Below are 26,962 nucleotides of genomic sequence, written 5' to 3' on the forward strand. Positions count from 1 at the left end.
AGTGACTAAAATGGGCAAAAAGCAGTCAGGAGTGGCAAAATAGGGCAAAAAAAGGAAACAAGTGCTATCTAATGGCAAAAAGTAGCTTTAATGAGAAAAAGATGGTGAAAAAGGGCAAAATGGGAAGAAAGTGGCTAAAAGAAGTTGCAAAAATGGGTAAAAAATGAGGAACAATGGTATTTAATGGCAAAAAAATAGCTTAAATGAGCGAAAAATGGTGAAAAATAGCAAAAAGAGGTGAAAATGGTCCAAAAGTGGCAAAAAGGGGGCAAAAAAATAAGAGAAAAGTGACTAAAATGGGCAGAAAGCAGTCAAGGGTGGCAAAATAGGAAAAAAAAAAGGAAACAAGTGTTATCTAATGGCAAAAGTAGCTTTAATGGGAAAAAAATGGTGAAAAAGGGCAAAAATGGGATGAAAATGGCCAAAAGAAGTCGCAAAAATGGGCAAAAAATTAGGAACAATGGTATTTAATGGCAAAAGGTACCTTAAATGGCAAAAAGGTGGCAAAAAATGGTGAAAAGGGGCAAAAATGGGACAAAAGCAGCAACATTGGGAAAAAAGTGTAAAAATGAAGTGGCTAATATGGGCAAAAAGTTGGAAAAAAGGGGTGCTTAAAGGCAAAAGGTAGCTTAATTGGGAGAAAAGTGGCAAAAAAATGGTGAAAAAGGGCAAAAATGTGATAAATGTGGCAAAAATGGGACAATTATGTTTGACAATAAAAGCCTTCTGTTTAGGTCTGGGACACAAACTGATGAATATGATAAACGTCTGAGGTCAAAGTTTCCCTTTCGAAGTTTTTTTTGGGGGAATAATATTTCCACTAAGACATAAAAGAGCCACAGGTTGAGTATCACTGGTTTACAGGGTCTTTAATATTAGCACCTCTGACCCTGATAAAGTGAACCTAGAATGTCACAGATCTCTGAGTTACTTTAGGGTCTAAATTTTTACCCTTACTTTTCCGATGGATGTGAAGTGGAGGAGGGAATGGGTGGATGTTTTCAGCCAGGATCTAAATACTCTGGTATCTCTCTTCTTCCTCTGTCATGGATTAGCCCATGCAAGAGAAGGTTTGAATCGAGTCGAGCAAAAGGAGAAGAGAGGGGAAGTTGACGATAGCTCATGTCAGCAGCCCTCTAAAGCAGCGCTGGATTGGGAAGAAAATTTAGCTCTAGCATCTTCTGTCCGTTTGTCCTTGGGATGACATAAAACATAACTACCATCATCCTCTATGATGACTCTTGCTGTCCAGCCCTGGGCGACCGTTTATGGTTCATGCCCAGAGCCGGAAACCTTGCAAAGCAGATGAATTTGCCTGACTCATCTCTGTCATCAGGTGCATCCATCTTAAAAAGCTCCAACCTACACTATGTGTGCTGAACCCCAATCTGTCCTGACCAAACACTGAGGAGAACCAGGCGGTAGTGACGGGCGGGGTTTAGTTGTACTAGCTGACTGCAATGGCTGCCTCCAGTACAGCGATTAGAGTGAAAACAACACGTAAAGCTTTTCATTATTGAACAGACATTTTCACTCTTCTGCTGACCTGCTTCAGCATGAGTTTGTGAGAGTTGTGGGGTGGTGGGTAGCTGTTGTGTGAGTGTTTGTGTGCAGTGGTCGCTGCTGGAGTGATTAGCTTGGATGTAGCCACAGCGGCAGTTTTGTCAGGACTGGACAACATTTCTTTATTCAAACAAGAGAAAAGATGCACACTGGAAGCTTTTCATGACAGAAAAGATGTTTATATGTTTTCGCTCTTCTCCCAGACTGCTTCGGCATAGGTTTGCGATTGTTAAGAGGGTGGGTCAGCCAGTGTCTGTTAGCTCAGATGTAGCTGTAGGAAAGCAGCAGTTTAATCAGAGCTGGGCCACATTTTCCTTTTGAAACAAAAACTCAGAGTCACACCGAAGCTTGTCTTGGCAGAGAAGACTTTTTTGCATGTCCGGTCTTGGCATCAGTTCATTTACCAGAGAGGTCCACCATTCATGACTTTGGTGTTGGAGCCTGTCTGCTCAGAAGAAGCACAATTCTTTGTCTTGTCGCTCTGATTGGCCCATTACCACTGTGACTGACAGAATGTTCCTCAAATCACCTTTTGAGAATTCTTTGAAATCTGCCCTTCCCAAACACTTTCTATGGGAGCTTTCCCAGATAAATGTGAAATATATCCATGCAGTAGATATACAGAACAGTCTATCTGGTTGTCAGGTTACAGAACCTGGCCCATTCTGATATTTGGTCAAGTTCATGTTTGGTTGAGCAGGGTTGAGTAACACTGCCATGGACTGTAGAAAGAATTGGACGATCTCTGTGGGGCGTTAGCCATCTGCTTACAATAGGCGGTCTCAAACGGCTCTTGAAGCCAATCTGCGGAGGCTTCCATATCGAAATCGCTGTCTAATCCAAAATTTAGATCAACCTAATGGCCCGCCCACTAAGCACGACTTCCTGTCAGCTAGCTAGCTAGCATCATGGTTGACAGAAACATAGCGTCTGCCTGTCGAGCTATCTGTCAAGCAAACGAGATGCACCAATCAGTCCGCAGTGAGGTTTTTCCTCAATACAATGTAAACCATTGTGGTACAAAAAAATCCACTCCCCGAACAGTGAGAGCACATGATGACATTAGCTAATGAGACACGTTTGGTATTTTGAACCAGGCTGTAAACCAGTTTATTTCTAGTGTAAAATCCAGCTGTTTAACATGTGTCCAGACGGGACTTCCAGTGTTCCTGCAGCCAGCCTTAAGTGGTCACTCGCTGTATTGCTGCTTGTTAGAGACCCTTCCTCCTCTGAGGAGAAGTGGATTAGAAAGTGGCTAGGATGGCTTTGAAGTGCAAAAATTGGGGGAAATTAAGTGTAATGGGGGGAAAGAATTGATATAAACTGGCAAAAAATCGATTAACTGTGGTTAAAATGGGAAAGACGGATGTAAAAAGAGGTTGATAGCGGCAAAGATAGGCAGAAAGTGGCAAGAATTGGTTTAGAAGTGGCAAAAACAGGCAGAAAAAAAGTGGTGGAAAGGGTTAAAAAAGACAAAAATGCATTGTAAGTGGCAAAAATATGCTAAAATTGGTGTTAAAAAGTGATGAGGGTTAACATTTGGTAAAACTGGTGTAAAGTGGCAACAGTGTTATCTAAAAAATTTTAAGTTTTTTTAAGGCATCTGGTGACCCATTCTCAGTGTCTATCCATGTAGAGCAGGTTGAAACACACACAGTGTCTGGAGCATTTCCAATATGACAGTGCATGCAAAAAGCAACTGTAAATCTCACAATTATATCAAGATTACATCACAAATGGTCAGCACAGGCTCAAGGTCATCATTTACTCAGAGGGTCACAGAGGTAAGACAACACCATCGATGACAAGCAGTTAATTTTGACGGTTGAGACCAGTAACCTTGCAAAGCAGATGGATACGCCCGTTTCCTTGTTTCTCAACGACGAATCCATCTTGCAAAGCTACCGTCTGAATCGTCTGGGCCTAGTTAGAAAGGGACAGGACCAATTAGCGACGAGGGGCAGTACTTTCAGGCCCGGCCGAGTTGTGACGCAAACAGGCAGCAACACGAGTCCGGTGCAATTATGGCGGAAGAGATTAGCATGGATGCTGCTAAAGCGCCAGTTTTATCAGAACTGGATGACATTTCTTGGTTTAAAGAAGAGCAAAGAACAGCAGTGAGTTGTTTTCTTTTCAAAAATGACAAAAGTCGAGTACTTACATGTCTGTAGACGCCATGTTTCGCATTATTCCTCGGTAACTGCGCACACACAGCTTGATAGCGGCTACGTCACATGTTTTGTTTCTCTGATTGGCCTGTAGAGATGTGACAGAACGTTCATCCAATCACACTCTGGGTTTTTTCAAAGCCTCGGCCTTTTCTCAAACGTTTCCTATTGAAGCTTTCACAGATGGATGTGTGAAACAAATCCATCCGGCGTGTCAGGTAATGAAACCAGAGGATTGTACTGAATACCCACACAACCTTCCCAGAATACATCAGCTCTTTTAATGTCCTCATGTACTCACACATGGTAGAAGTGGGAAAAAGCTGAAGTAAACAGCAAATAAACCTCAGAAAGGCAAAGTGATCTGTTGATAAGGAGTAGTTCTGCCGTGATCTTGTGATCTTTCATCTCCAGCTGCAGCAGGGCTGCACTGCCCTGCAGAAACAGACCTAGTTGGGGAAGATGCCCGCTGTGGAGCAGAACTGAAAGAGTGCTGTGGACCGGGTTAGTTATTGCGCAAGAGATAAACTGCAGTTTTACAGCAGGTTTCCTCCTGCGCCGTCTACAGGAGCCTGTAAGAGTTTTCAAAGATTGAATTGACAGAGGTGGATTTAAATCTTTCATTTAAAAAACAAAAGATTTTGTCAATTTAGTTTGTTGTATGACTTCATAAATTCACTCTTTGGATGCATTTGTCAGATATAAGCTCTTAGAATTACTTTTAAAGGAATCAGTTTCCTGAAATAAAAGACTTAAAGGTTTTTGAGGGGGCGACATGCTAAACAGGGACAGGACAAGCCAAGAAAACACAGACGAGAGCTGGAAAAGTTCAGATTTTAAAAGACAGGACGGCAGAGAGGAGGGGAAGTGGAGGAGGATGGTGATGAAGGTGAATCAAGGGGAGGAAAGGAGTCGACAGAAATGGGAGAGAAACGAGAGGAAGGAGAGGAAGAGAGGGCAAGCCCTCCTCATTCCAAGACGAAGGGTCACTGCAGTCAGTTTTAAATAGCCTGAAACCATGATGTCATCTGGGAGAGATGCAGAGATGCTCTGTCCATTAAACTCCATCGACCATCAGAAGGTCGAGTCCAGACTCTGAGGAGGTTAGTGAGTCAGAGGACGCACAAGAGACCAGAACAGTTTGCACAACCCAGTGTCACAGCATTTAGTAGAATGGTCACGAAAATAATCTACTGAATTGTGCAAGTGGGTATTTTCTTCGGTATTTTTTTGTGTTGTGTTGCACAAGTTTCAAATCCATCTATTTTAATAGGAAACAACCCTGTGTTCTTAAGTTGACGAATGCCAGGTGCTCGTTAGCTGAAAGTAGGTGCACGTTTCTTTTAATTAGCATAGAGAACCGACCCTCTTTTGCCCAAATAAGGGCGTGAGACTGCAGGGCTGTGTGCAAACACAGAGGATGAGAGGAGAAGAAGCGAGAAATTAGTAACATCCAAATTAGGATAAAGTGTAAAAACAATCACAATACTTTGATAGTTCTAACGTGGATGTAGCGCTGCTCTGAATGACACTACAAGAGGAAGATTTCATTCTAATTCCAGACATTCAGAGATGCTTTAGATGCTGCCATCGAGTCTATGTCTGTGAATGGTGAGAGCGTGGTAGTTGTAGAGCAGTTCCTCTATCTTGCCAGTGTAACCCAGTGGCTCTCAACCTTGGAGTCGGGATGCGAGACACCGAGAGTGGGTCCCAGATGCCTTAAAAACTATGAATATTTTTTGAATAACACTGTTGCCACTTAACACTAATTTTACCAAATGTTAACCCTTTTTCATCACTTTTTAACACCAATGTTAGCACATTTTTGCCACTCAAAACCCATTTTTGTCTATTTTAAACCCTGTCCCTCACCTTTTTCTGCCTGTTTTGCCACTTTTAAACCAATTCTTGCCACTTTCTGCCTATTGTTGCCTCTATCAGCCTTTTTTATACCCCTTTTTGCTCATTTAAACCACAGTTAGACCCATCTTTGCCAGTTTGTATCAATTTTTTTTCACCGTTCCACCTAATTTCCATCATTTTTTTGCACTTTAAAGCCATTTCAGGCACTTTCTAATCCCCTTTTACCACTTTTTTGTGCCCATTTTTGCCACTTTAACCAATTTTGGTTATTTTTTGCCACTTTTATCCCATTTATGTTTTTTTTTAAAATCCGGCTTCACCACCTTTTCACCACTTTTGTCAGTTTTTAACCCATTCAAAGTATATTTTTAATGAAAGTTTTTTTTTTTAATCTGAAGAGGGCTAAATGAATAAATAAAGATACTTGTTTGTTGATAAGAGTGGTTATTATTCAGATCAAATATAAAATATGGTTTTGCTGACCTCCATGGACCCCCAGTTTGGCTGGGTCCCAGAAACCTCCCTCTTATCCCTCCTTATGGACAGCCTTGTCTGTACACGAGTATTCCTGAATGTTCCTGGCTGATCAACCACCTTCAGGTACAGTGGGGGTATCTGGTCTCTGGCACCTTTATTTTGGGGGTCACAGGCTGAAAAGGTTGAGAACCACTGGTGTAACCAATCGATCCACTGACAGTGAGGCTGAGATCAGCCTCCTTGGTCCTCCTGGTCTTCCCTGTGAGGCCTGGAGGTTGACTGATTGCCAGAGTCGCCAGCTGGATTTCTTTCTGATGACTTCTTTGTGGCATACAGTTGTTAGACCGTGTGTCTAGTGCTGACCTGCTCAGGAGAGCTGGGATGTGAAGGGTGAGCTGCCTGATACAGGAACGTCAGCTGCACTTCTACTGGCACCTGGCATTCTTGGTTGGGTCTGAACCAGCTATACCTTGACAGATAGGACATGGGCCTGGAGCAGTACAGAAATAAAGCTAGCCACTGTGTAAATCATGACTTTAATTTGCCTTTTAGTCTGCAGATATCATTGTGACTAGCTCTGACTAGGAAATGCTGACACAGACCTTTGGGCGTTTCTGTAGAATGAGCTCTTCTTGCCAACTGCAGGATGATGAATGAATAAATTGATAGATCAGCAGGTTTTCTGTAACTATTAAGGTTGTCAGAATTGTAGATAGTGCATGCATTTTTAAAGCGACGCTGTCTTTAATTTTTACAATTATTAGAAATAAAATATGTACAACCTAATGTTGAATTGGCATCAAATTTAAATTTTGACTCCTACCACACTAACATTTAAAGCCGTAGTAATCATAGAGAGGTAGAGGCAGAGTGCAGTAGCGTTGGGTCCAGCTCTGTAGAGGTGAGTGGGCCTCATGGTCAGAGTGTATCCAGTGGATGTTTTTGAGCATCAGAGTGATGGAGCAGGAGCGTGTCTGTCCCAGGGCAGAGGCCCAGTCATCACTGATACTCCCTGAGCTCAGAGGTCTATCCTCAGGTTACCACTGACTCACTCACAAACACACCAGCCCTCTCTCTCTCTCTCTCTCTCTCTCAGTTTGACACACACCATCTTCACTTTAACTCACTTGGAACAGTTATACAGCATGTCGACCATTTCTGTCTCCATCACCAGACTTTATTGAGGTGAGAGTGTGAAATATTACATTTAAACCAGTGAGACTCAACGTGTGGCTCTTTTATGTCTTCATTTGAAACATTATCTCCATTTTTGCCACTTCTTTTTGACACTTTTATCTTTCTTTTGATTTTTTTTTGCCTTTTTTGCCACTTCTCACCCATTTAACCTGCCTTTTGCAATTAAATGCCACCTATTTCCCATTTTGCCACTCTTTGATGCGTTTCGCCCATTCTCCCACCTTTTTGCTGATTTTCACTCATTTTTTGAAATGGTTTTGCCATTTTTAGCCCATTTTTGCCACTTTCTACCCTTTTTTGCCATTTTTTTCTCCTAATTTTTGCCAATTCTTTTTGTCACTTTTGTCACTTTTTTTTGACTCTTTTATCCTGCTTTTTGCATTTTTTGGCCTTTTTTGCCTATTTTTGCCACTTCTCACCCATTTAAGCTCCTTTTTTGCAGTTAAATTCCACCTTTTTTCCGACTTTTGCTCATTTGAGTCACTTTTCACTCTTTTTTGCCACTTTTTGACCAATTTTTGCCACCTGTAACCCATTTTTGCCACTTCTCACCCATGCAAGCTGCCTTTTCCAATTAAATACAACTTTTTGCTGATTTCCCACCTTTTTTTCTGATTTTGCCCATTTTCCCACCTTTTCTCAGATCTTTACCACTTTTTGACAACTTTTTGCTACCTGTAACTCATTTTTTTTTTTTACCACATCTCATCCATTTTTGCCACTTTTTGCCCTTTTTGCCACTTTTTTCTCCCCATTTTTTACACTTTATCCTGTTTTATGCATTTTTCTGCCCTTTTTGCCCCTTTTTGCCACTTCTCACCCGTGTAAGCTCCCTTTTGCAGTTAAATTCCACATAGTTCCCACCTTTTCACTCATTTTTGCCCATTTGAGTCACTTTTCACTCATTTTTCGTTACATTTGGACCATTTTTGCCACCCCTAACTCATTTTTTTGCCAATTCTTACCCTTTTTTGCCACTTTCTCCCCATTTCCTTCAGTGTTTGCCCCTTTTTGCCTATTTTATGCCACTTCTCACCCATTTAGTAATAATAATAATAATAATAATAATTCATCAGACTTATATAGTGCTTTTCTAGAAAACTCAAAGATGCTTTACAGAACAAACAAACAACAAAAACACAACAAAAATGGGACAGGGGGAAAAATATGAATGGTTAGGAGTTGTATGCATTGTTAAACAGGTAAGTTTTGAGTGATTGTTTGAAGGTGGGCAGAGAGTCAGAGTTTCTGATATGGAGGGGGATTGATTTAAGCTGCCTTTTGCAATTAAATGCTAATTTTTGCCCATTTTTCCCACTTTTTCAGATTTTTGCCACTTTTTGACATTTTTTTTGCCACCTTTAACTTATTTTTTGGTCACTTCCCACCCATTTTTGCCACTTTTCTCCCAGTGTTTGCTGCTTTTTGACCACTTTTGCCACCTTTAACTTATTATAATTGCCACTTAGATTGTGGCTCTTGCAAATGTATTTCTCAACAATTTGGCTCTTTGGTTGAGCAGGGTTGAGTAACACTGATTAAAACTCTTAAACATCAAGAACAATACTTTCCCATTCACAGCCAACTGCTGTAGCTTTAGAGAAAGCATTTTCAAGAAAGAAGACGGAGTTATGTTTACTTTGTTATTGTCTCTGTTTCTCATTCATCTGTCCCTTTGAGAATTCTTCACAGAGAGGATGGAAGCCCTCCCATCCTCTTTCCTCTCTGCTTTAGAGACAGATGGATCATCTACTAAACAAAGCACAGCTTGTGTCACCTGAAGAAACCCTTGAGCTACCTCTACAGGACCAGTAGTCATTGTTAGGTTACGATTTGCAGTGAATTTTGAATCATTTATATAATAGAGCAGTATTACTCAACCCTGCTCAACCAAAGAGCCAAATTGTTGAGAAATACAGTGCTTACCAAATTTATTAGACCACCTGTCATATTTGTTTCAGAGACCATCCAGTATCATGAAGTGCTTTAATGCGGACTCTTTCATTTTCAGTTAGCTCTCCATGTTTTACCATTTTGAACAGGAATGAGGGATTTCAAACTAAATTCACCTAAATTTGAGCCAGCACACTGGGCTTCTCTGAGAAGTCAGAATGAATCAAGCATAACATTCAACCTCTAAAACTCATTTTTCTGTTCAGGAATGCAAGTAAATAACTATAATTTGACATATTAATCAAGACATAATAATGTGCTTTTCTATTTTTTTTCAGGTTTTTTGTAAATCAGTAATTTTGAAAATTCATGGATAACACTAATAATTATATTTTAGCATTAAAAATATAATAAAGAGCTTAAAGAGCTTCTACATATTGGTGTATTAACCATTGCAGAAACATAAAGAATGATTTTGGTGATTACCAATGCTGTTAATTTAGGGCAGCTGTGGCATAAACCTTACTTTGGTTCAGGTTAGTTTGGTCTAATACATTTGTTAAGCACTGTACATTTGCAAGGGCCACAATCTAAGTGGTGAAAAGTGGCAAAAAATGGCTTGAAGTAGCAATAAAAATAAGTTAAAGTTAGCAAAAATGGTCAAAAAGCAGAAAAAAATGAGTGAAAAGGGGTGAAATGGGAGGAAAAAGTGGAAAAATGGTCAGAAAGTAGCAAAAATGGCTGAGAAATGACAAAGAATGAGTTACAGGTGGCAAAAATGTGGCAACAAAAATGAGTGAAAAGTGACTAAAATGGGCAAAAAGCAGTCAAGAGTGGCAAAAATGGGCAAAAAATAGGAACCAAGTGGTATGTAATGGTAAAAGGTAACTTAAATGTGCAAAATGTAACAAAAAATTGTAAAAAAGGGCAAAAATGGGCAAAAAGAAAACGCAAAAATTTTGGAGAAAAAGGAAACAAGTGGTATTTAATATGACAAGGTAGCTTATTTGGATGAAAAGTGGCAAAAAATGATTAAACTAAGGGCAAAAATGTGATGAATGTTGCAGAAATGGGGAAAAAGTGTAAAAAATAAATTGCAAAATGGGTAAGAAATAGGAGAAAAGTGGTATTTAATTGCAAAAGGTAGCTTAATAGGGCAAAAAGTGTTAAAAAATGGTGAAAATGGCAAAAAGTTTCCCCTTTGTAAGATTTTCTGAGGTGAATAATATTTAAAATTTAGACATAAAAGAGCCACAAATAATCACAAAAGAGGCTCCAGAGCCACACAATGATTATCACTGCAATAGAAGAAGCACTTTAAAGAACTAGAGGAGAGGTTCTGGATAATCAGACTGTTATCATTTAAGCAGTTTTTAAAATATGGGCCTCTAGTTGATAAAGATTGTGAACCCCAAAATAAAGGGTATACAAGCAAAATAATATCCTACTGCTGGTGATCTCACAGTCTAAGGCCCGAATAAATGAGACAGACTGGCTTCTGAGCGACAGACGTGTGTCAGCACGTGCCGAGTTTGAATGTCCCCATTTCCAAATGGGACAGTTTGCAAAAGTTGGCATGCAGGTTTTGATGTATTGATCTCTTACTCTTATATAACAGAGGCCGTACTTTAAAACACACCCTATCAGAAAACAACCACAGCAGGCGGCAGGGAAAAGAGGCACATGGTGGTGTTTCACTACTGCTGTTAAATAAACAGGACTTTTAATGTAAAATGCATCCTTTTACTCAACTCTGCTTACTCAAAGCACCTGTAATCCTGGTGTTTGCATGCACATTCTTTTGAAAACCGGGACTCATCAACACGCAAACAACCCTGCAGATCTGCCGGAGGTCTAAACCCTCAAACCAGGCTGCTCCAGGGAGGGAGCAAGGCGCTGGTCTCACCCTCCACCGTCCACACAGCCACGCTCTATGTCCTAGCTGTTGTTGCTGGAGGATTGACAACAGACACTCCCAGCAGAGCCAGACAGAGCATCAGTACCAAAGCATCTATAGGCTCTTTTCAACCAATCAGTGGAGCCCATTCAGATCTGTGATGATGCTGATACCAGGGCTATCTTCAGCTAATGATTTTTGTCTCTTGCTCTTATTTAATTGTACTTGCAGAGAGACCATGTACAGTCTTAAACACAGCTACATCCTTTTTACAAAAAAACATGTGTGTATCAGAATGTTCCCCTCAAACCATACAGAGCCATCCGGGATGGCTGCAGCGTCTCTGACAGGGATGGGACGTAGAAATTGCAGAAGCTACCTTCAGATGCTGACCCCTTTCAGGGCAAGACGTGCTAGGCTTCAGGCTACTGCATAAATAATGACCGTCTCACTTGTTTTTCATTTCAATTTAATCAGAAAACCTGAAATTTAAATTACTGAATGAACCTTAGCAGTAGTAAGGCTAATAGTAAAAATCTAAAGCCATATGCAATAAAAGTGTACTAAAAAAGTTTTAAAATGGACCAAAATCAGCCCTATTTACTATTCCATAATGGTATAAATATATGCAAAGCAGATGGAATTGTCCAGGTGTCATGTCTGCCATCAGGCAAATCCATCTTGCAACACTGAACTGATTGTGCCAGGTCTGAGAATGGACCTGACCAATCAGCTTCATTTGAGGAGATGGTAGCTACAGGTGGGGTTTAGTTGTTGTGGAAGCAGCTGGTAATGGCTGCCGCCTGTGTAGCGATTAGCTTGGATGCAGCTTAAGAATAGTAGTTTAATCAGAACTGGACCACATTTAAACACATTAAAACAACAACAAAGAGTCACACTGAAAGACACTTTAGCACTTCCCTCGTCCAACCTAAGCATGTTTTATCCTCTTTAATTTCTTATTATTTTATTTTATTTTCATTATTTTTAATTTATATTTATTTATCTATTTATTTTTTATTTATTTTATTTTATTTTCAGTTTTTGTTTGACTTTTATTATTATTTTTATATTATATTTATATTTTTATTATTATTATAATTTTTTTATCCACTGCTCAAGCTTTGGTAAACTACGACAGCATCTTCCTGTTGAGCTCAGGTTGCACACACCTACTACCTCATTTTGTCTTGATAATCTGATTGGCCAGTAAGGAATGTGACTGACAGAATGGTCGTCCAATCACCTTCTGTGAATTTTGTTTAACAAGTCCTACCCTTCCCAAACTCTTTGTATGGGACCTTTTCCAGAAGAATGTGAAATATGTCCATGCAGTGGAGATATAGGAAACAATCTGGGGTGTCAGGTCAGTGTGCTAAGTGGCAAAAAATGGTTCAAAATGGCTATATGAAGCAAAAATGGGTAGTTAAAATGGCAAAAAGCAGTAGAAAAGTAGAGAAAGTGGTTAAAAATGCATAAAAAATTGGTTAAAAGTGGCATACATTGGCAGAAATAAGTGGTGAAAATTGTTATAGAGTGACAAAAATTGCTCAAGAACAGCAAAAAATGGGTAAAAAGATGCAAAAAGTAGAAAGCAACATACACAGATTTAAAAAGTAAAGAAGTGATGAAATGGGTGATAAATAAAAATTGGGTGATGTTTTGTTGCCTGTTATTGAATATTTAAGATATGAATCTCAAGTCACAAATACTTCAATTTTCTTTTTTTTTTTTTTTTTTTTAGCATTTTTTGCTTAACCCTCGGAGCTCAGCTATTTTTTTCACCATCATGTCTCATCTGGACTTTTTGTCTTAAAAAGCTTGTAAAACATCAACCCTGTGCTGCACAGTCACGCTCTACACATCTTTTTTTTCAGGGCAATCTGGGCTTTAAGAATACATCTACTACATTAATGTCACTTGATTTTTAAGAAATTATCGGACTCTAAAGACAAAAGAAAGAAAACAAATCGGAATTTTAAATTCATAGAGTTTTATTGATAACACAGTAAACAATAGTGACTTACCATTTACTTTACACAGAGTTGTTCTCCATCTCTTGGGGACAAAAAAAGTGAAAAAATAAAAATTCTGTGACTAAAGGTTTTCAAAATATACATACAAAAAAGTCCATATGCTTTTTTGCAGTTAGATTCATTTGTGCCATTCCTTTAAGCAGTAGAGATGCATCTTGCTATTGAAGGACAGCCACTCCCACAATGCATTGCATGTAAACATTGCCCTCAACAAACATGGCGCTACCCACCATGGAAGGCCAAAGGTAATTATCAAAAATTGATTAAAAATTGACAAAAAGATGCTTATTATTAGATCTAATGCTGTGGATTTAATGTTTAAAGACCCAGAAAAGTCGCTGAAGTTCTGGGCTTGCTAGAATGGCGTCCATTAGGGCTATGGAGACATCAAATGTAGCAAACAAATGGCAAAATGGTCAGGGGAAAAAAAGAGCGTCAATGACTTATGGTTCAAAAGTAATCAACGTTTTTCTAAACGGTGTCACTTCTTGTTGTATACGACAACACTGTCCTCAGAGACCCTGGGAAGTCAGCCAAGTTGAATGCTTAATTTACATTATTGTGGTAATAATGAATAACTTAAGTCATAAAGGGCAACAAAATTTGCATTGCAGGTTCCCACAGCTTTAGATAAAGTCATTAAATGTTTTGTTAAAGTAACAGGGCACAGCTCAACAGTATGTCTACATGCAATAATATGCCTGTCTGAAATGCATCCATAACAGAGAAAAGTTTACAATTATGTCATTAATCCAGCAGAACCAGATGATTAACAACTATCATGGCTGAAATTTTAATTTCTAATGAGTCTTGAATCACTAGATTGCTAAATTCAGTGTTGGAAAGTTGTTGTGAAAGGTTGAATATGAAGCCATTCTCCTTTTCATTGTTTCCCCCTCGCTGCTCATTCCCTGCATGTTTGACATGCCCTGTAGTATTTGTGTCTTGATGGAGAAGTTGGCAGTGGTTTGCCCAACCAGTAAAGTAAATATGAGGTCATGGAAATGGAGCGCAGGCCTCTTCTTTTAACAATTAGATGGGCTGATAGGCAAGCAGAGTATGAGCGAGCTGCAGCCACCGCTCTGCCTGATGAGATTAGTCACCGGGACTTCTCCTCTCTCCTCGGACTAATTTGAAAATGCATCCTCGTCTAACCAACCTGAACCTTCTTATCTGCTCCTTCTCAGAGATAGAAGCAGAGAGACGCTGCAGGGGAGAGCACCTTTATGTTCAGGAAGCTGTGATCTGTTCAAAAGACTCTTTTGAGGAAAGCCTAGAGGGCAGGAAGAGGTTTTTATTTTTGTTTTTCCAGTCTGGCTGGCTAATCACCTCCCCTTCCGTTCCAGTGATGGATTGCTGGTCTTGGGTTTCATCCACATCCTACATCTCCCCTCTATTATTGCTTTTGCATTTCCTTGATGCTACTTTGCCTCTCTGCTGTTCCTAATTAACTGTACAACAGGACAGAAATCTGATTAGCAACTTCCCTAACACCATTTAATGATGATGCAACACATTTTACACTTTCCAGTGGAGAACAAAAACATTCTGAGCATGCTCTTTTACCTTAAATTCTCATGACTGATCTTTACTCACATGCATGCGGTGCTTTGTCACAAGTCCTTATAATACAGCACATTAGCAGAGATTTATATCCAATTCTGTCATTTCATAACCAAGTGGTGATCCTCAATGCTTGGTATGCACCTCCATGCTTTGATATCTGATTGCCCTGACTGCGTATGGAGGCGGTTCGGGATGCTTTTACTCAGACTGGATTGGTAGTGTGGTCCTCGACAGGTCGGTCACGGGTATGTGCTTGGAAAAGAAGTTGTCAATTTTGTGCTTTTATTTTGAAAGAGATGTCTCCGTTTCCTTGTCCTCATGTCTTTTGTTCCATCTTTGCCTTTTCTTTTTATTAAAACCACCTGGTTATGATTGACAAATCTAAGAATCTGGGTCCTGATTTGACGATGAGGATGGTGGTGGTAGGTCCTGATGCTGGGCCAGCTGAGAACCATGTACGACTTGCATTAAAGATCTCCCCATCAACATTGATAGTCTGCTAGTAATGGAAATCATGGCTTTATTTATGTCTTTCCAGCCTCGTTTGTGGCTTTGCTCAGAGACCCGTCTTTGTAGGGCAGGGGTTCTCAAACTTTTCAGCCTGCGACCCCCAAAATAAAGGTGTCAGAGACCGGGGACCCCCACTGTACCTGAAGGTGGCTGAACATAGTCATGCACATTCAAGAATAGTCATGTTGAGACAAAGCTGTCCATTTGGGGGGAAAATGGCCAAACCAAAAGGGGGGGCAGCAAAATAATGGTCCATTGTAAAGTTAAGCTGGGGTATTCTATTATTTATTATTCCACAGTCAACTGTTAGTGGTATTATAAAAAAGTGGAAGTGATTGGGAATGACAGCAGCTCAGCCACCAAGTGGTAGGTCACATAAGATGACGGAGCGGGGTCAGCGGATGCTGAGGTGCATAGTGTGCAGAGGTCGCCAACTTTCTGCAGAGTCAATGGCTACAGACCTCCAAACTTCATGTGACCTTCAGATTAGCTCAAGAACAGCGGTACAGAGCTTCATGGAATGGGTTTCCATGGTCAAGCAGCTGCATCCAAGCTATACATCACCAAGTGCAATGCAAAGCGTGGGATGCAGCGGTGTCACTGGAGTGACCAATCGTGCTTCTCCATCTGGCAATCTGATGGACGAGTCTGGGTTTGGGGGTTGCCAGGAGAACGGTACTTGTCTAACTGCATTGTGCCAAGTGTAAGGTTTGGTGGAGGGGGGATTATGGTGTGGCCTTGTTTTCAGGCTTGGCCTAAATGCGCTTCTGGAAGAATGGTCAAAAATTCTTAATAACACACTCCTAAACCCTGTGGAAAGCCTTCCCAGAAGAGTTGAAGCTGTTATAGCTGCAGAGGGTGGACCGACGTCATATTAAACCCTATGGATTAGGAATGGGATGTCACTTGAGTTCATATGTGAGTCAAGGCAGGTGAGCGAATACTTTTGGCAATATAGTGTATCATGTCTATTGTTGATCTTTGACTGGCCCTGATTGGGGTTGCAGCCAAGAAAAAATCAAAGAGCAAATGCAAATGAACCACACTCAGCTATTGGGAGGTGGTCACTGGTAGGATTCAAGGGGATTCTGGTGCGGTTCAAATGGGATGTGAATCCAACCATGCTCTGACACGGGCGAGAGCGTTTAGTCAGCTATATGATATCTCTGTAAAAGCAAAACTTCTTCCCCTGGTGTGGCATTTTGTCCACATTTTTCTCAATAACAGGTGGAAATGGATTAATGCAAGTTGTAGTCAGTGAGATGCGTTGCAAAAGCAATAAATGTGTCCTATGTTAAGAGGACTATTGCTGGTGTAAAAAATGATTTGAAAACACCCATGGTGGCAGGATGGGCTTGAAACAGTCTATGACCTGAGTGATCGCCATAGTAGCTTCTTCTTCTCTCTCCTCCTTGGCCAGTTTGCAAAGCAGCTACATGCATGTTTGTCGGTTGGTTGATGTTGTATTGTGTGTTGGTATGTATGACCTTATGTTTGTTGGACCCCAGGAAGAATAGCCAGTGCTTTTGCTGGTGCTAATGGGGATCATAATAAAGAAAGATACCGCCACCTGCTGTATCAGACTGAGTAAATACACAGGTGTGTTAACCTGACACACCAGATGGATTTGTTTCACACATCCATCTGGTAAACCTTCCATAGATGGCTTTTAGGAAAGGGCTGAGCCTTGTTGCTGCTTGCTTACATCACGACTCCGCCGTGCCCAAAAGTACTGCCCCTTCATGCTGATTGGTCCTGTCACTTTCTAACCGGGCCCAAACGGTTCATTTGGGATCTTTACAAGATGGATTCACCAGTGAGAAACAAAGAAACAGGCGTATCCATCTTCTTTGCAAGGTTACAAGTGTGGTGTTACATGCCCAAAACTCTTTTGCATCAATGCTTTTAAAGCATCAGGACCCCCCACCACCTTCTTGTGAGAAATCGCAACCCAAACTTTTAAAAGATTTCAACTGCATGAATGCATGTAATGAGCAATGTTTGGAATTTAGATGGAACAAAATGAGACTGAACGAAAATAAGGGACAAAGCAAACATGTTCATTAGCATATAATTAGAACCACAGAAGGGATAAACATATGTATGCTTTATTTATTCTCCCTTTGCCTGAGATAGCTGCAAAGTTCTGGTAATTTCTCAAGGAGATGCCTCATTATCTTTGGAAAACCAGCTTTGTTATTCAGAGAAAATGAGGTGAATTAATAAAAAAATAATGTATTTAGCACAGGAAAACTAAGTCATTTGTAAAGTAAGGATGCAACCATTTGTGGCTTTTTGCCACCCATCATTGAGAACCTTTTTTTTTTTTTTACATGACTGTATATTACTGTTTCCATGGGCTTCAGCCCCGAATGTTTTCTTAAAAACCCAGAATCTTTCAGGTTGGTTGTACTTTTCTTGCTTATGAGTGTTATGTTAGATAAATGCAAAAACGTCTGGGCCTTAATGATTGCAGCATGGTAAAGTCATTTTTAAAGTAATTTTTAAAATCAGATCTTTCTTCTATTTTAAAGAACGTTTGTAAAAAGGAGGATTAGGGACATTTAACAAAAAAATTTGATGTGCATTTCTTCTAATTTTCCTTTGCAACCAACCTTGGCGTCACCATGGACAGTGATTTTAAACTCAACAAACAGATCAGCACAGTCGTTAAATCAGGCTTTTATCACCTTCGTCTTTTATCAAAAGTTACGCCGTTTTTATCTTTCAAGCGCTTCGAGCAAGTCGTGCTCACTTTTACTTCTTCACGCCTGGACTACTGTAATACACTTTATACCGGTATCTCACATAACACACTTTCACGCTTACAGTTAGTCCAGAACTCTTCAGCACGACTTTTAACAAGAACCAAAAAACGTGAACATATCACCCCAATTCTTGCGTCTTTGCACTAGCTCCCTGTTAATTACCCATGCCGATGAAATCAGTAGGAGGTTATTTAAAGGGTTCCGTATCTTTGTTTGTTTGTTTGTATGTGTACAAGATAACTTGAGAATGGAAAGTTGGATTTTCACCAAACTTCCAGGGAATATTGGGATAGTGACGGGGAAGAATCGATTAGATTTTGGTGATGATCTGTGCACCCGTTCGGTTTTACTTGGACTTTGAAATTTTGAACACCATAGTAATCAGCGTGAGTTCCTCGGTGGCGCTGCTTCAGCGTGGGTCTGCCGCCTCAGACGGCAATTCTAGTTTTAGAATTGATTTTAAAATTTTATTGTTTGTTTTTAAAGTTTTGAATGGACGGGCCCCACAGTACATCATCCAAATTTATACCTTAGCGCGTGCCTTTTTATTATTTTTTTGTGTCTTTTTATTATTTTGTTTATTTATGTTGTTTTTATGTTGTTTTTTAAAAATATTTTGTATTTATATTTATTGTTTTTAGCTACTGTTTCAGTATATTCTCTTGGTTTTACTGGTTTTATTTGAGCACTGGTAGAACTATTGTTTTGTTTTTAAATGATGTTTTGTGCAGCACTTTGGAAACATTCAGTTTATAAAATGTTATAAAAAAGTGGATTAGATCGGATTGATGATAAAAAAAATTCTTAGATTTTTGTCTTTTTCTTAGAATAAAGAAAAAAAAATGCATGCAAATTTTTAATGGCCCTAATACTCTCTTGTATCTATACACTCACTGAAGTGTAAAAAAGCTTTTAACATTGTTCTAAAAATTCAATTTTCAGCATTTTTGTGAATAAATTATTACATCTAACCCCAGTTGTTGCTTTTTATGTGCTTTGTTTGAAAATGCAGAGCTTCAATTGTAAATTTTTTCACCAAATTCCTACCCTACCTATGCAATGCTACTTAAAATATAAACTAAAGACATTTTTAGGAGGCAGAAGTGAAACTTTTTTGGACTCCAGTATGGTGTATCACGATTCTAGAATGATAATGAGACTTTCAGCTCAGTTAGTTTAAGAAAAGAAAAATATTATAAATTATTTGTTTAGGTTGAACAACATTATTTTGCCTAAATGATGCGTACATTTGTTGGCATTTTTAATTACAATTATCATTTAAAAGTGCACAAAAATAGCGCATTGAACTGACTGATAAGTAAAAAAAAATTGCAGGGAAGTGCCAACCCCTCAGCCATCTTTTGTTTGGGCTTAGCCCCGTCTGACTCCGCCCCTGACTGTCCCTGTTAAAACCGTCTTTTGTTGAGTGGTGCCCTTTAAATTCACTTTTTGCAGAAGAATTTCTGAAGGTAAAGGCAGGCCTAACCAAACAGTGATAGCGCTGTGACACTCTAGGATTATGGGTATTGTAGTGCTGTTGCCTGAGAAACACTTGTACATTTTTATAATCAGGTAACTTACAGTGAGTCTACCTTGAATGGCTTTGGCATTATTTCTAAAAACTCCGCATAGACTGAGTGATGCTGCAGCTGATAAGGGACAGAAGGAAGCAGGGAGTGGGCGTGTCTTATCCCCCATCGCCACCAGTCCTGTCCAGGAAGTTTCCAGGTATTTTTAGATGCACTTCAGCCAAAACACTGGGATCAGTTGTTCTTTAAAGAATGACAAAAGAGACTTAATGTAAAAATAACATTTATTAGATCGGAGTTTCTCATGTTTTCAACAAGCTCTTTGCTTTGTGAGGTTTGTGTTACAGTCTGGTTGCTAAACAAGTTCAGTGGATCTCCTGGGTTCCAGTGTAGGCAATTGTTGGAGTATCAGGGCAATCTGAGCTGCATAAATCTGGACAGAAAACCCTTAATTCATTGACGGTTTCTTTGGACTGTGGTTTCATCCTGCTGGATGTGGTCTAAGATTTGCTGCTGCTGCTTCCTCTTACCTCTCTCTCCCATCTAATCTCATGATCTGTGCTGCTTTAAATGCATTTCCATTTGGCCTCATTACTCTCAGAGAGGACTGGCACCACGAGAGGAAAGAGCCAGATATATCTCCCCCTTGGCCACTTGGCAGGACTGCAGTTTCTTTGTGTATGTATGTCTGAGCGAGTATGTGTGCACAGAGCACTAATAGTGTACAGAATTTATGTTTATTATTGGAAGGGATTCTGCTTTCTTTGTCTAACAGACTTAAACAGTAATAAAGAAGACTTTTTCTGGAGTTTCTTTCATTCAGAGCTTATCTGATGTCTGTGCAGAGAATCAAATCAGCTCAGACCTTTTAGTCTTTGCTCATGCATTTTGTCCACTTTAAGAAAACATTTACTATCTCTGCCCATTTATACTACCCGTTACCTCTTATAAAGTCGTATACATTTTCCGATGTAATGCCGGCCAATCATTTCATTGAAACTTTGAAGGACAAATAATTAAATATTTTCAAATTGAAGACAGAAATTGGCAAAAATTAGTTATACATGGCAAAAACTGGCTAAAAGAGGCAAAAATGGGTTATACATAGCAAAAAACTAGCTAAAAGTGGCAACAGAAGGAATAAAGCATCAAACATGGGTTCACAGAGAAAGAGGTTGGCAAAAATAAGTCAAAGATGCAATATGGATTGACAAAGTAAAGAATTAGCAAAAAGGTGTGGTCAAAAAGGGGGAAAAGCCGTTAAAAATGGAAAAAATGTGCCAAAAGTTGCCAAAGTGGGTCAAAGGGGGCCCAAAATTGGCTAAAAGTGGCAAAAATGTGCAATACAAATATATAAAATGGTCCAACAATGGCAAAAGTTTGTTGAAAGTGTCAGAAATTGGCAGAGATAGGTGGTAACAAATAGTTAGAGAGTGGCAAAAAAGGTCAGGACTCAGTAGTGGCAAAAATAAGTCAAAGATGCAATATGGGTTAATAAGGTAAGGAATTAGCAAAAAGGTGTGGTTAAAAAGGGGGGACAGCCATTGAACTGTGGCAAAACTGCCAAAAGTTGCCAAAGTGGATCAAAGGGGGCCCAAAACGGTCAAAAATTGGCAAAAAAGGTCAGGAGTGGCAAAAATAACTGAAAGATGCAATATTAGCTAATAAAGAAAAGAATAAGAAAAAAAGGTGTGGTTATAAAGGGGGAAAAGCCATTAAAATGTGGCAAAACTGTGCCAAAAGTTGCCAAAGTGGGCCCAAAATGGTCAAAAAGTGGCAAAAATGTGCAATACAAATGTATAAAATGGTCCAGCAATGGCAAAAGTTTGTTGAAGGTGTCAAAAATGGGCAGAAATAGGTGGTAACAAATAGTTAGAGAGTGGCAAATAATGGTCAGGAGTGACAAAAATAAGTCAAAGATGCAATATGGGTTAATAAAGTAAAGATTTTTTTCAGGGGCTCAGTCAATTCTGGGCCTGGGTCTGGCTCTGAGTATAATTTTATACAAGGTCCTATTTTTAACCCCAGAGTGTTTTTTTGTTTTCACACATGATGTGATTCTAAACAGCTAATCTGCACATTTATTATTTTAAGAACCAACGTGGTAACCTTACAGAGTTATACCATAATTCATTGAACTAGGGCAGAGTTTGGTATTTAGCAGGAGAACCACAACCAGCAACCATGAGTGGATTTGCAGGGAAACATAAAAAGGGGAAGAATGAGCAGCCACTCTAATTATTGGTTGATTGATGATGGCACAATCTCCAAAAATCAATAAATGGACTGTTAATTTACTGAGCATGCACAGATACATTTTGTGCATGTGCACCACTGGAAGTCCATTACTTTGGAAATATTTATCATGGAAACAGCAGTCTGGTTAGTAGTTGCTGCTCAATATCTGCAGGGAAATCATTGGTTATGACTAAAAAGACTTTGAATTGGCATCTGCATTCACCAACATGAAGTTGCTGTGTGACTGGAACCACAGACCAAAGGTCTACCACTCTCACTGGCCACTTTTTTATTACATGTACATCTAAAACAGGTCTTTTTAGATTTTTCTGAGCAGGTTTGATGAATGTGTCTACCAGAGCAGACACAGATGAGTGAAATAAATCCTATCTCACCGACACGGCCAGCTTCTGTGTGCAGGTGGGTTTCCTCTGTGGCGGCAGCAGCTGCGTTTGACAGATGCTAAATTACAGTGTGGACCTCATGGTTGTTTCTCTCTCTGGCTCTGGCAGCCTAATAATAGCATTAGCCTGAGCGGTGGAGAACCTCAGTGGTCATGATGACATGGCTGATGGTGGTGTGGAGGCGGAGCTGCCAAATCTATCTCTGATTCAGTGCTGTTTAAATATCTACAGGGCTAAACGGAGGCTACTGTTTGCTTCATGCCATGTTTCCCCAAAGTACCACCATGACTGAACTCTGATTTTCTTTCCTTTTTACTAATTTTGCAACTTTTTTTTCTTTGACTTCTTTTGCCCTGGCTTTAGTTCATTCTCTGTGGCTGATTTCAGAAAAAAACACAATTCTACACCATTATTTAGAAGTTTTTAGAGGGCAGGATAATGTTCTTGGTACGCTTCAATAGACTGAGACACTGTGAGACACCGTGTCCATGCTTGTACTCCTAATGGTCTAACACAGCATTCAGTTTATTCTGGGTACACCTGTATGGTGTTTTTGTCGTATTTTACCAGGACTACTAAAGGGATACAGATCTTGCCAGGTGGTGACTGGTTTGGAGAAGGACTGGGTCTAGATTCACTTTGGTTTGGTGCTTTCAGAAGGAAATATTTGTTCATTTGTCTGTATAATGGTGGACTCTGATAAACTCAGCACCAGAAATCAATGTTTGTATCATTAAAGTCAAATCTAACATCACTAACGTGCCCTTTCCTGTCTCTGTGTTTAGGTTTGTCTGATGTGCCGTGAGCTTTGGGAGCACCGGCCTTCAGCCCTGGTGCCGCCCAGCCTGGCCTACCAGGATGGACCTCGCTCATTCCTACAGGGTGGAGCTGGACAGCCTGGACCTTCAGCAGGTCCAAGTGTTGTCGCTCGACCAGATACGTGCCATCCGGGCCAACAATGACTATGTGGACAGGCCCGTGGCGCTGGAACCGGCATCCCAGTCTGGATTTTTCTACGCCCACGATGAGTTCTATCCTCAAGGAGTATACTCGCACCACCCCCAGTCGTCCTTCCACTCAGCTCTGTCCCGCAGCCAAAGTCAGCAGCAGCATGCTCACCTGGCCCACCTGAGCCGTTCCAGTACCATAAGCTCCTCCATTTCCCGGACAAGTGCCACGTCAGACCAGCGGCTGCTTGCAGGTCTGACCTCGTCTCATTCTGGTCTGGGTTCGGTGGTCCGTTCTCAGCCTAAAGGAGAACTCAAGCCTGATGCTTCCTTCGGTAAAGGCCTGACGGATGACGAGGCTGAGCTCGGCCTTCATTCGTTCATCTGTGAGCGGTGTGGTCGCTGTAAGTGCCATGAGTGCTGCGCCCCACGCCGCCTGCCGTCCTGTTGGGCCTGTGGACAGCGTTGTCTGTGCTCTGCTGAGAATGCAGTGGAGTACGGCACCTGCTTGTGCTGCGTTAAAGGCCTGTTCTACCACTGCGCCGCCCAGGATGACGAGGATAACTGCGCTGACCATCCGTGCTCCTGCACTCAAGCCCGTGCCTGCACCCGCTGGGGCACCATGGGGCTGCTGGCGCTCTGTCTGCCCTGCCTCTGCTGCTACCCCCCTGCCAGGCTGTGCCTTGCCCTGTGCCAGTGTGCCCACGACCGGGCCACGCGACCCGGCTGCAGATGTAGCAACACCAACACCGTGTGCCGCAAGATTTCTGCCTCGAATCCAAACCCTGGTCATCCCGCACTCCGCAGCAAGGCCCTGGAAAAGCCGTTATGACAGACCTAAACGGGGGACAGGTAAATCCATCTCCCCTCAGCTGTCGCCAAAGCAGCGCTGTCGCCAATAGTGCCACAGCTGACATTGTGACGACAATGTGACCCATCTACCTACATACAAAAGCCAACCAATCAACCAACCGTGAAGTGTTGTTCACCTTACGTACCTTGAATTTTCTTCTTCTCCAGCTCAGGAGGGACCAAAGCTTTACTGTGCCTGTTCATGTCAGTCTTCAATGAATCCTGAAGCAGGAGAAGCCGTCCTGCTTTGCTTGACTGCCCTTCAACCTTAACCAAGACCTCCAGAGAACAAAAAAAACACCTCTGTCTTCATTCTGTGGTGAGATCTGGTCGTGTTACCCTATTTATTTATTGTTGAGCCTCCTTCTTCCCCACCGTTTGCAAAGAGAACTCACAAAGACGGGCACTGGACCAAACCATGAAGGAAAGATGCCTGTGGCGATGTGTGTGGTCTCTGCCAGCAGAGTTTCTGTCCTCTAGAAAGAGAAAAGCATGGCAGACGAGGACTCCAATCACAATGACATTCAGGAAATTCCTCTAAGAGTTGACGATGAATGAAAGAACACCGTGCTTTGGTGAATATCAGACTGAGACAAAGCACTGAGGCATAGAGTGAGAACAGACACTTCCAAAAGCAACCAAATAAGGGACCATGCACTGTACAAACTGGGTGAATTTCAATGCTATTAAGCTCATTTGTAAAGGAAAAGCACTGTGAGGTAGATGGACCATTCAGAGTTGAATGGGAGATTATTTAACCGGAGGGAGGGTGCATCCACTGTGATTAGGCAGCGTGTGTGAGTGTTGGTCTCTGTGTGTCCTCCTACTGTATGACAGCCCGTGTCTGTAGAGTCTGTGTGTGCTGTTTTGTCAGCAGAAGGAGCCTCCCTTGTTTATTTTTAGCAGCGTGCTACAGAGGGTCTGGTCAGGTTTCCTCCTGAAGTCAGCCTGTCGCCATCCTCCCTCCTCTGACCGACCTCCTACGCTGCTGCCCCACCTCCATCCTTCTCCTCCCATCCTCAAACCAAACACTCTTCTCTCTGGGACATCTTTAAATCAGTCAGCTGCTCCCTGGATCAGGAAGACTTTTAGTTTTCTGGTACCAGACTTAGACATTAAAACGCTACCGCAGAAGTACTGGGAAGAAGAAACTAGGGATGATTCTTTCTACTTATTTCACTGACCCCTGCCCTGTCCTCCCTGTTGGTGTTACTGGGTTAGATAAAATGTCTTGCAGCTTCAGGCTCATTTGCTTTTAAAACAATTGAAAATACCCTGAAAACTTGTCAAAATCATTGAAAACATTACTTTATCTGACGCTAATGATGCTATCATTAGCTGACCTTCTGAGCACATCAACAAAATGCTAATGGAGAGGTGTGTTATACCTTCTGATCTCCTTTACTAGCTTTAGCTGTGAGTCAAACCCATTTCAGACCGGGTGCATGAGATGCACGCCGTGGCTGCATCACGGCTCAATTCTCATTTCTGCACGCACATTCCAAAGTCAGAGCTTTCTGTGTGTGCTGTGTTTTGTGTTTGATACACACGTCTCACTTGCAGTGAATCTAAAGAACAGAGGGCTCGCCAGTTTTTTCACAAAAGCTAAATACCACTTTTTTCCTACTTTTTCCCCATTTTTGCCACTTTTATCCCTTTTTCCCATTTAAGCTACCTTTTGCCATTAAATACCACTTTTTCCCTTTTTTGCCATTTGTTTTTACCACTTCTTACCCATTTTGTTTTAACCATTTTTATCCCATTTTTTCCCCATTTTCATAGTTTTCCCCCTATTGTCCTATTGATTTACCTTTTGCCATTAAATACCACTTTCTCCATTCTTGACAGTTGTTTGTGTCACTTCTTACCCATTTTTTTTTACCACTTTTATCCCATTTTTGCCCTTTTCCACAGTTTTTCTCCCTATTTTCACCTCTTTAATTTACCTTTTGTCGTTAAATATCACTTTTTTCCTAGTTTTTGCCCATTTTAACCACTTCTTTTTGCCACTTTTGTCCCATTTTTGCCCTTCTCACCACTTTTTACCTATTTAAGCTACCTTTTGCCATTAAATTACATTTGTTTCCTGTTTTTTGCCCTTTTTCCCACTCTTGACTGCTTTTTGCCCTTTTTGTTCACTTTTCACTTATTTTTTGGACATGTTTTTGCCACTTTTGGACCATTTTTTGCCACCTGTAACTCATTTTTTTGTCACTTCTCACCCATTTTTGCTACTTTCTGACCCTTTTCCTCCCCATTTTCACCCATTTTTGTTGCTTTTTGACCATTTTTACCACCATTAACTAATTGTTATTGCTACTTCAAGCTGTTTTTGCCACTTTTCACCACTTAGATTGTGGCTCTTGCAAAGGTATTTTTCAACAATTTGGCTCCTTTGTTGAGTAGGGTTGAGTAACACTGAGCTAAACTGATATCCAAATGTATCTGTTTAGCTAGCTATCCATGCTCATCCTTAGTAACATCAGTAATATTTCTCTTTCCTTTAAGCATGCATTGTGTCCAGAAATTATTCAGGCCCTATGCTATATTTGCAAAATATCTCATTAATCTACACTCAGTACCATCATAACAAAGAGAAAACAGACTTTTAGAGTTTCAGTATGCAGACCCTTTACAGCTACACTGTAAATGTAGCTTAGGTTCCTCCATTTCTCTGGATCTTTGCCGAGGTGTTTCTACACCTTGCTTGGAGTCCACCTGTGGTCAATTAATCTGATTGGATGTGATCTGGAAAGCCTCACACCTCTCTATAGAAGGCCTAACAGCTGACAATGATATTAGAGCTAAAACCAAGCCATGAGGTCAAAGGAGCTGCAGAGCTGCAGAGACAGGATCTGGGGAAGGCTACAAAAACATTTCTGCTGCACTAAAGGCTCCCAAAAGAACGGAGGCCTCCAGGAGTCTCACATGAAAGAAGTTTGGACCAACCAGGACTCTTCTAAGAGCTGGTTGCCTGGCCAAACTGAGCAGGAGAAGGGCCTTAGTTGGAGAGATGACCAAGAACCTGATGGTCACTCTGACTGAGCTCCAGAG

At 40.8% G+C, this 26,962-nt stretch overlaps 1 protein-coding gene across 1 annotated transcript in view; it reads left to right on the forward strand.

Annotated features, from left to right (window-relative positions):
• The window catches only part of LOC121518405 (protein sprouty homolog 3), a 41,660-nt gene extending 16,061 nt beyond the window's left edge, over window positions 1-25,599 (forward strand). The window contains exon 2 of the mRNA XM_041800693.1: window positions 22,895-25,599. Coding sequence (XP_041656627.1) covers window positions 22,968-23,888 — 921 coding nt within the window. The 5' untranslated portion in view covers window positions 22,895-22,967 and the 3' untranslated portion in view covers window positions 23,889-25,599. The remainder of the gene's footprint in view (window positions 1-22,894) is intronic.
• The last annotated feature ends 1,363 nt before the right edge of the window (window positions 25,600-26,962 follow it).

Source organism: Cheilinus undulatus, linkage group 12 (assembly GCF_018320785.1).
Source record: "Cheilinus undulatus linkage group 12, ASM1832078v1, whole genome shotgun sequence".
NCBI classification, from domain to species: Eukaryota; Metazoa; Chordata; class Actinopteri; order Labriformes; family Labridae; genus Cheilinus; species Cheilinus undulatus.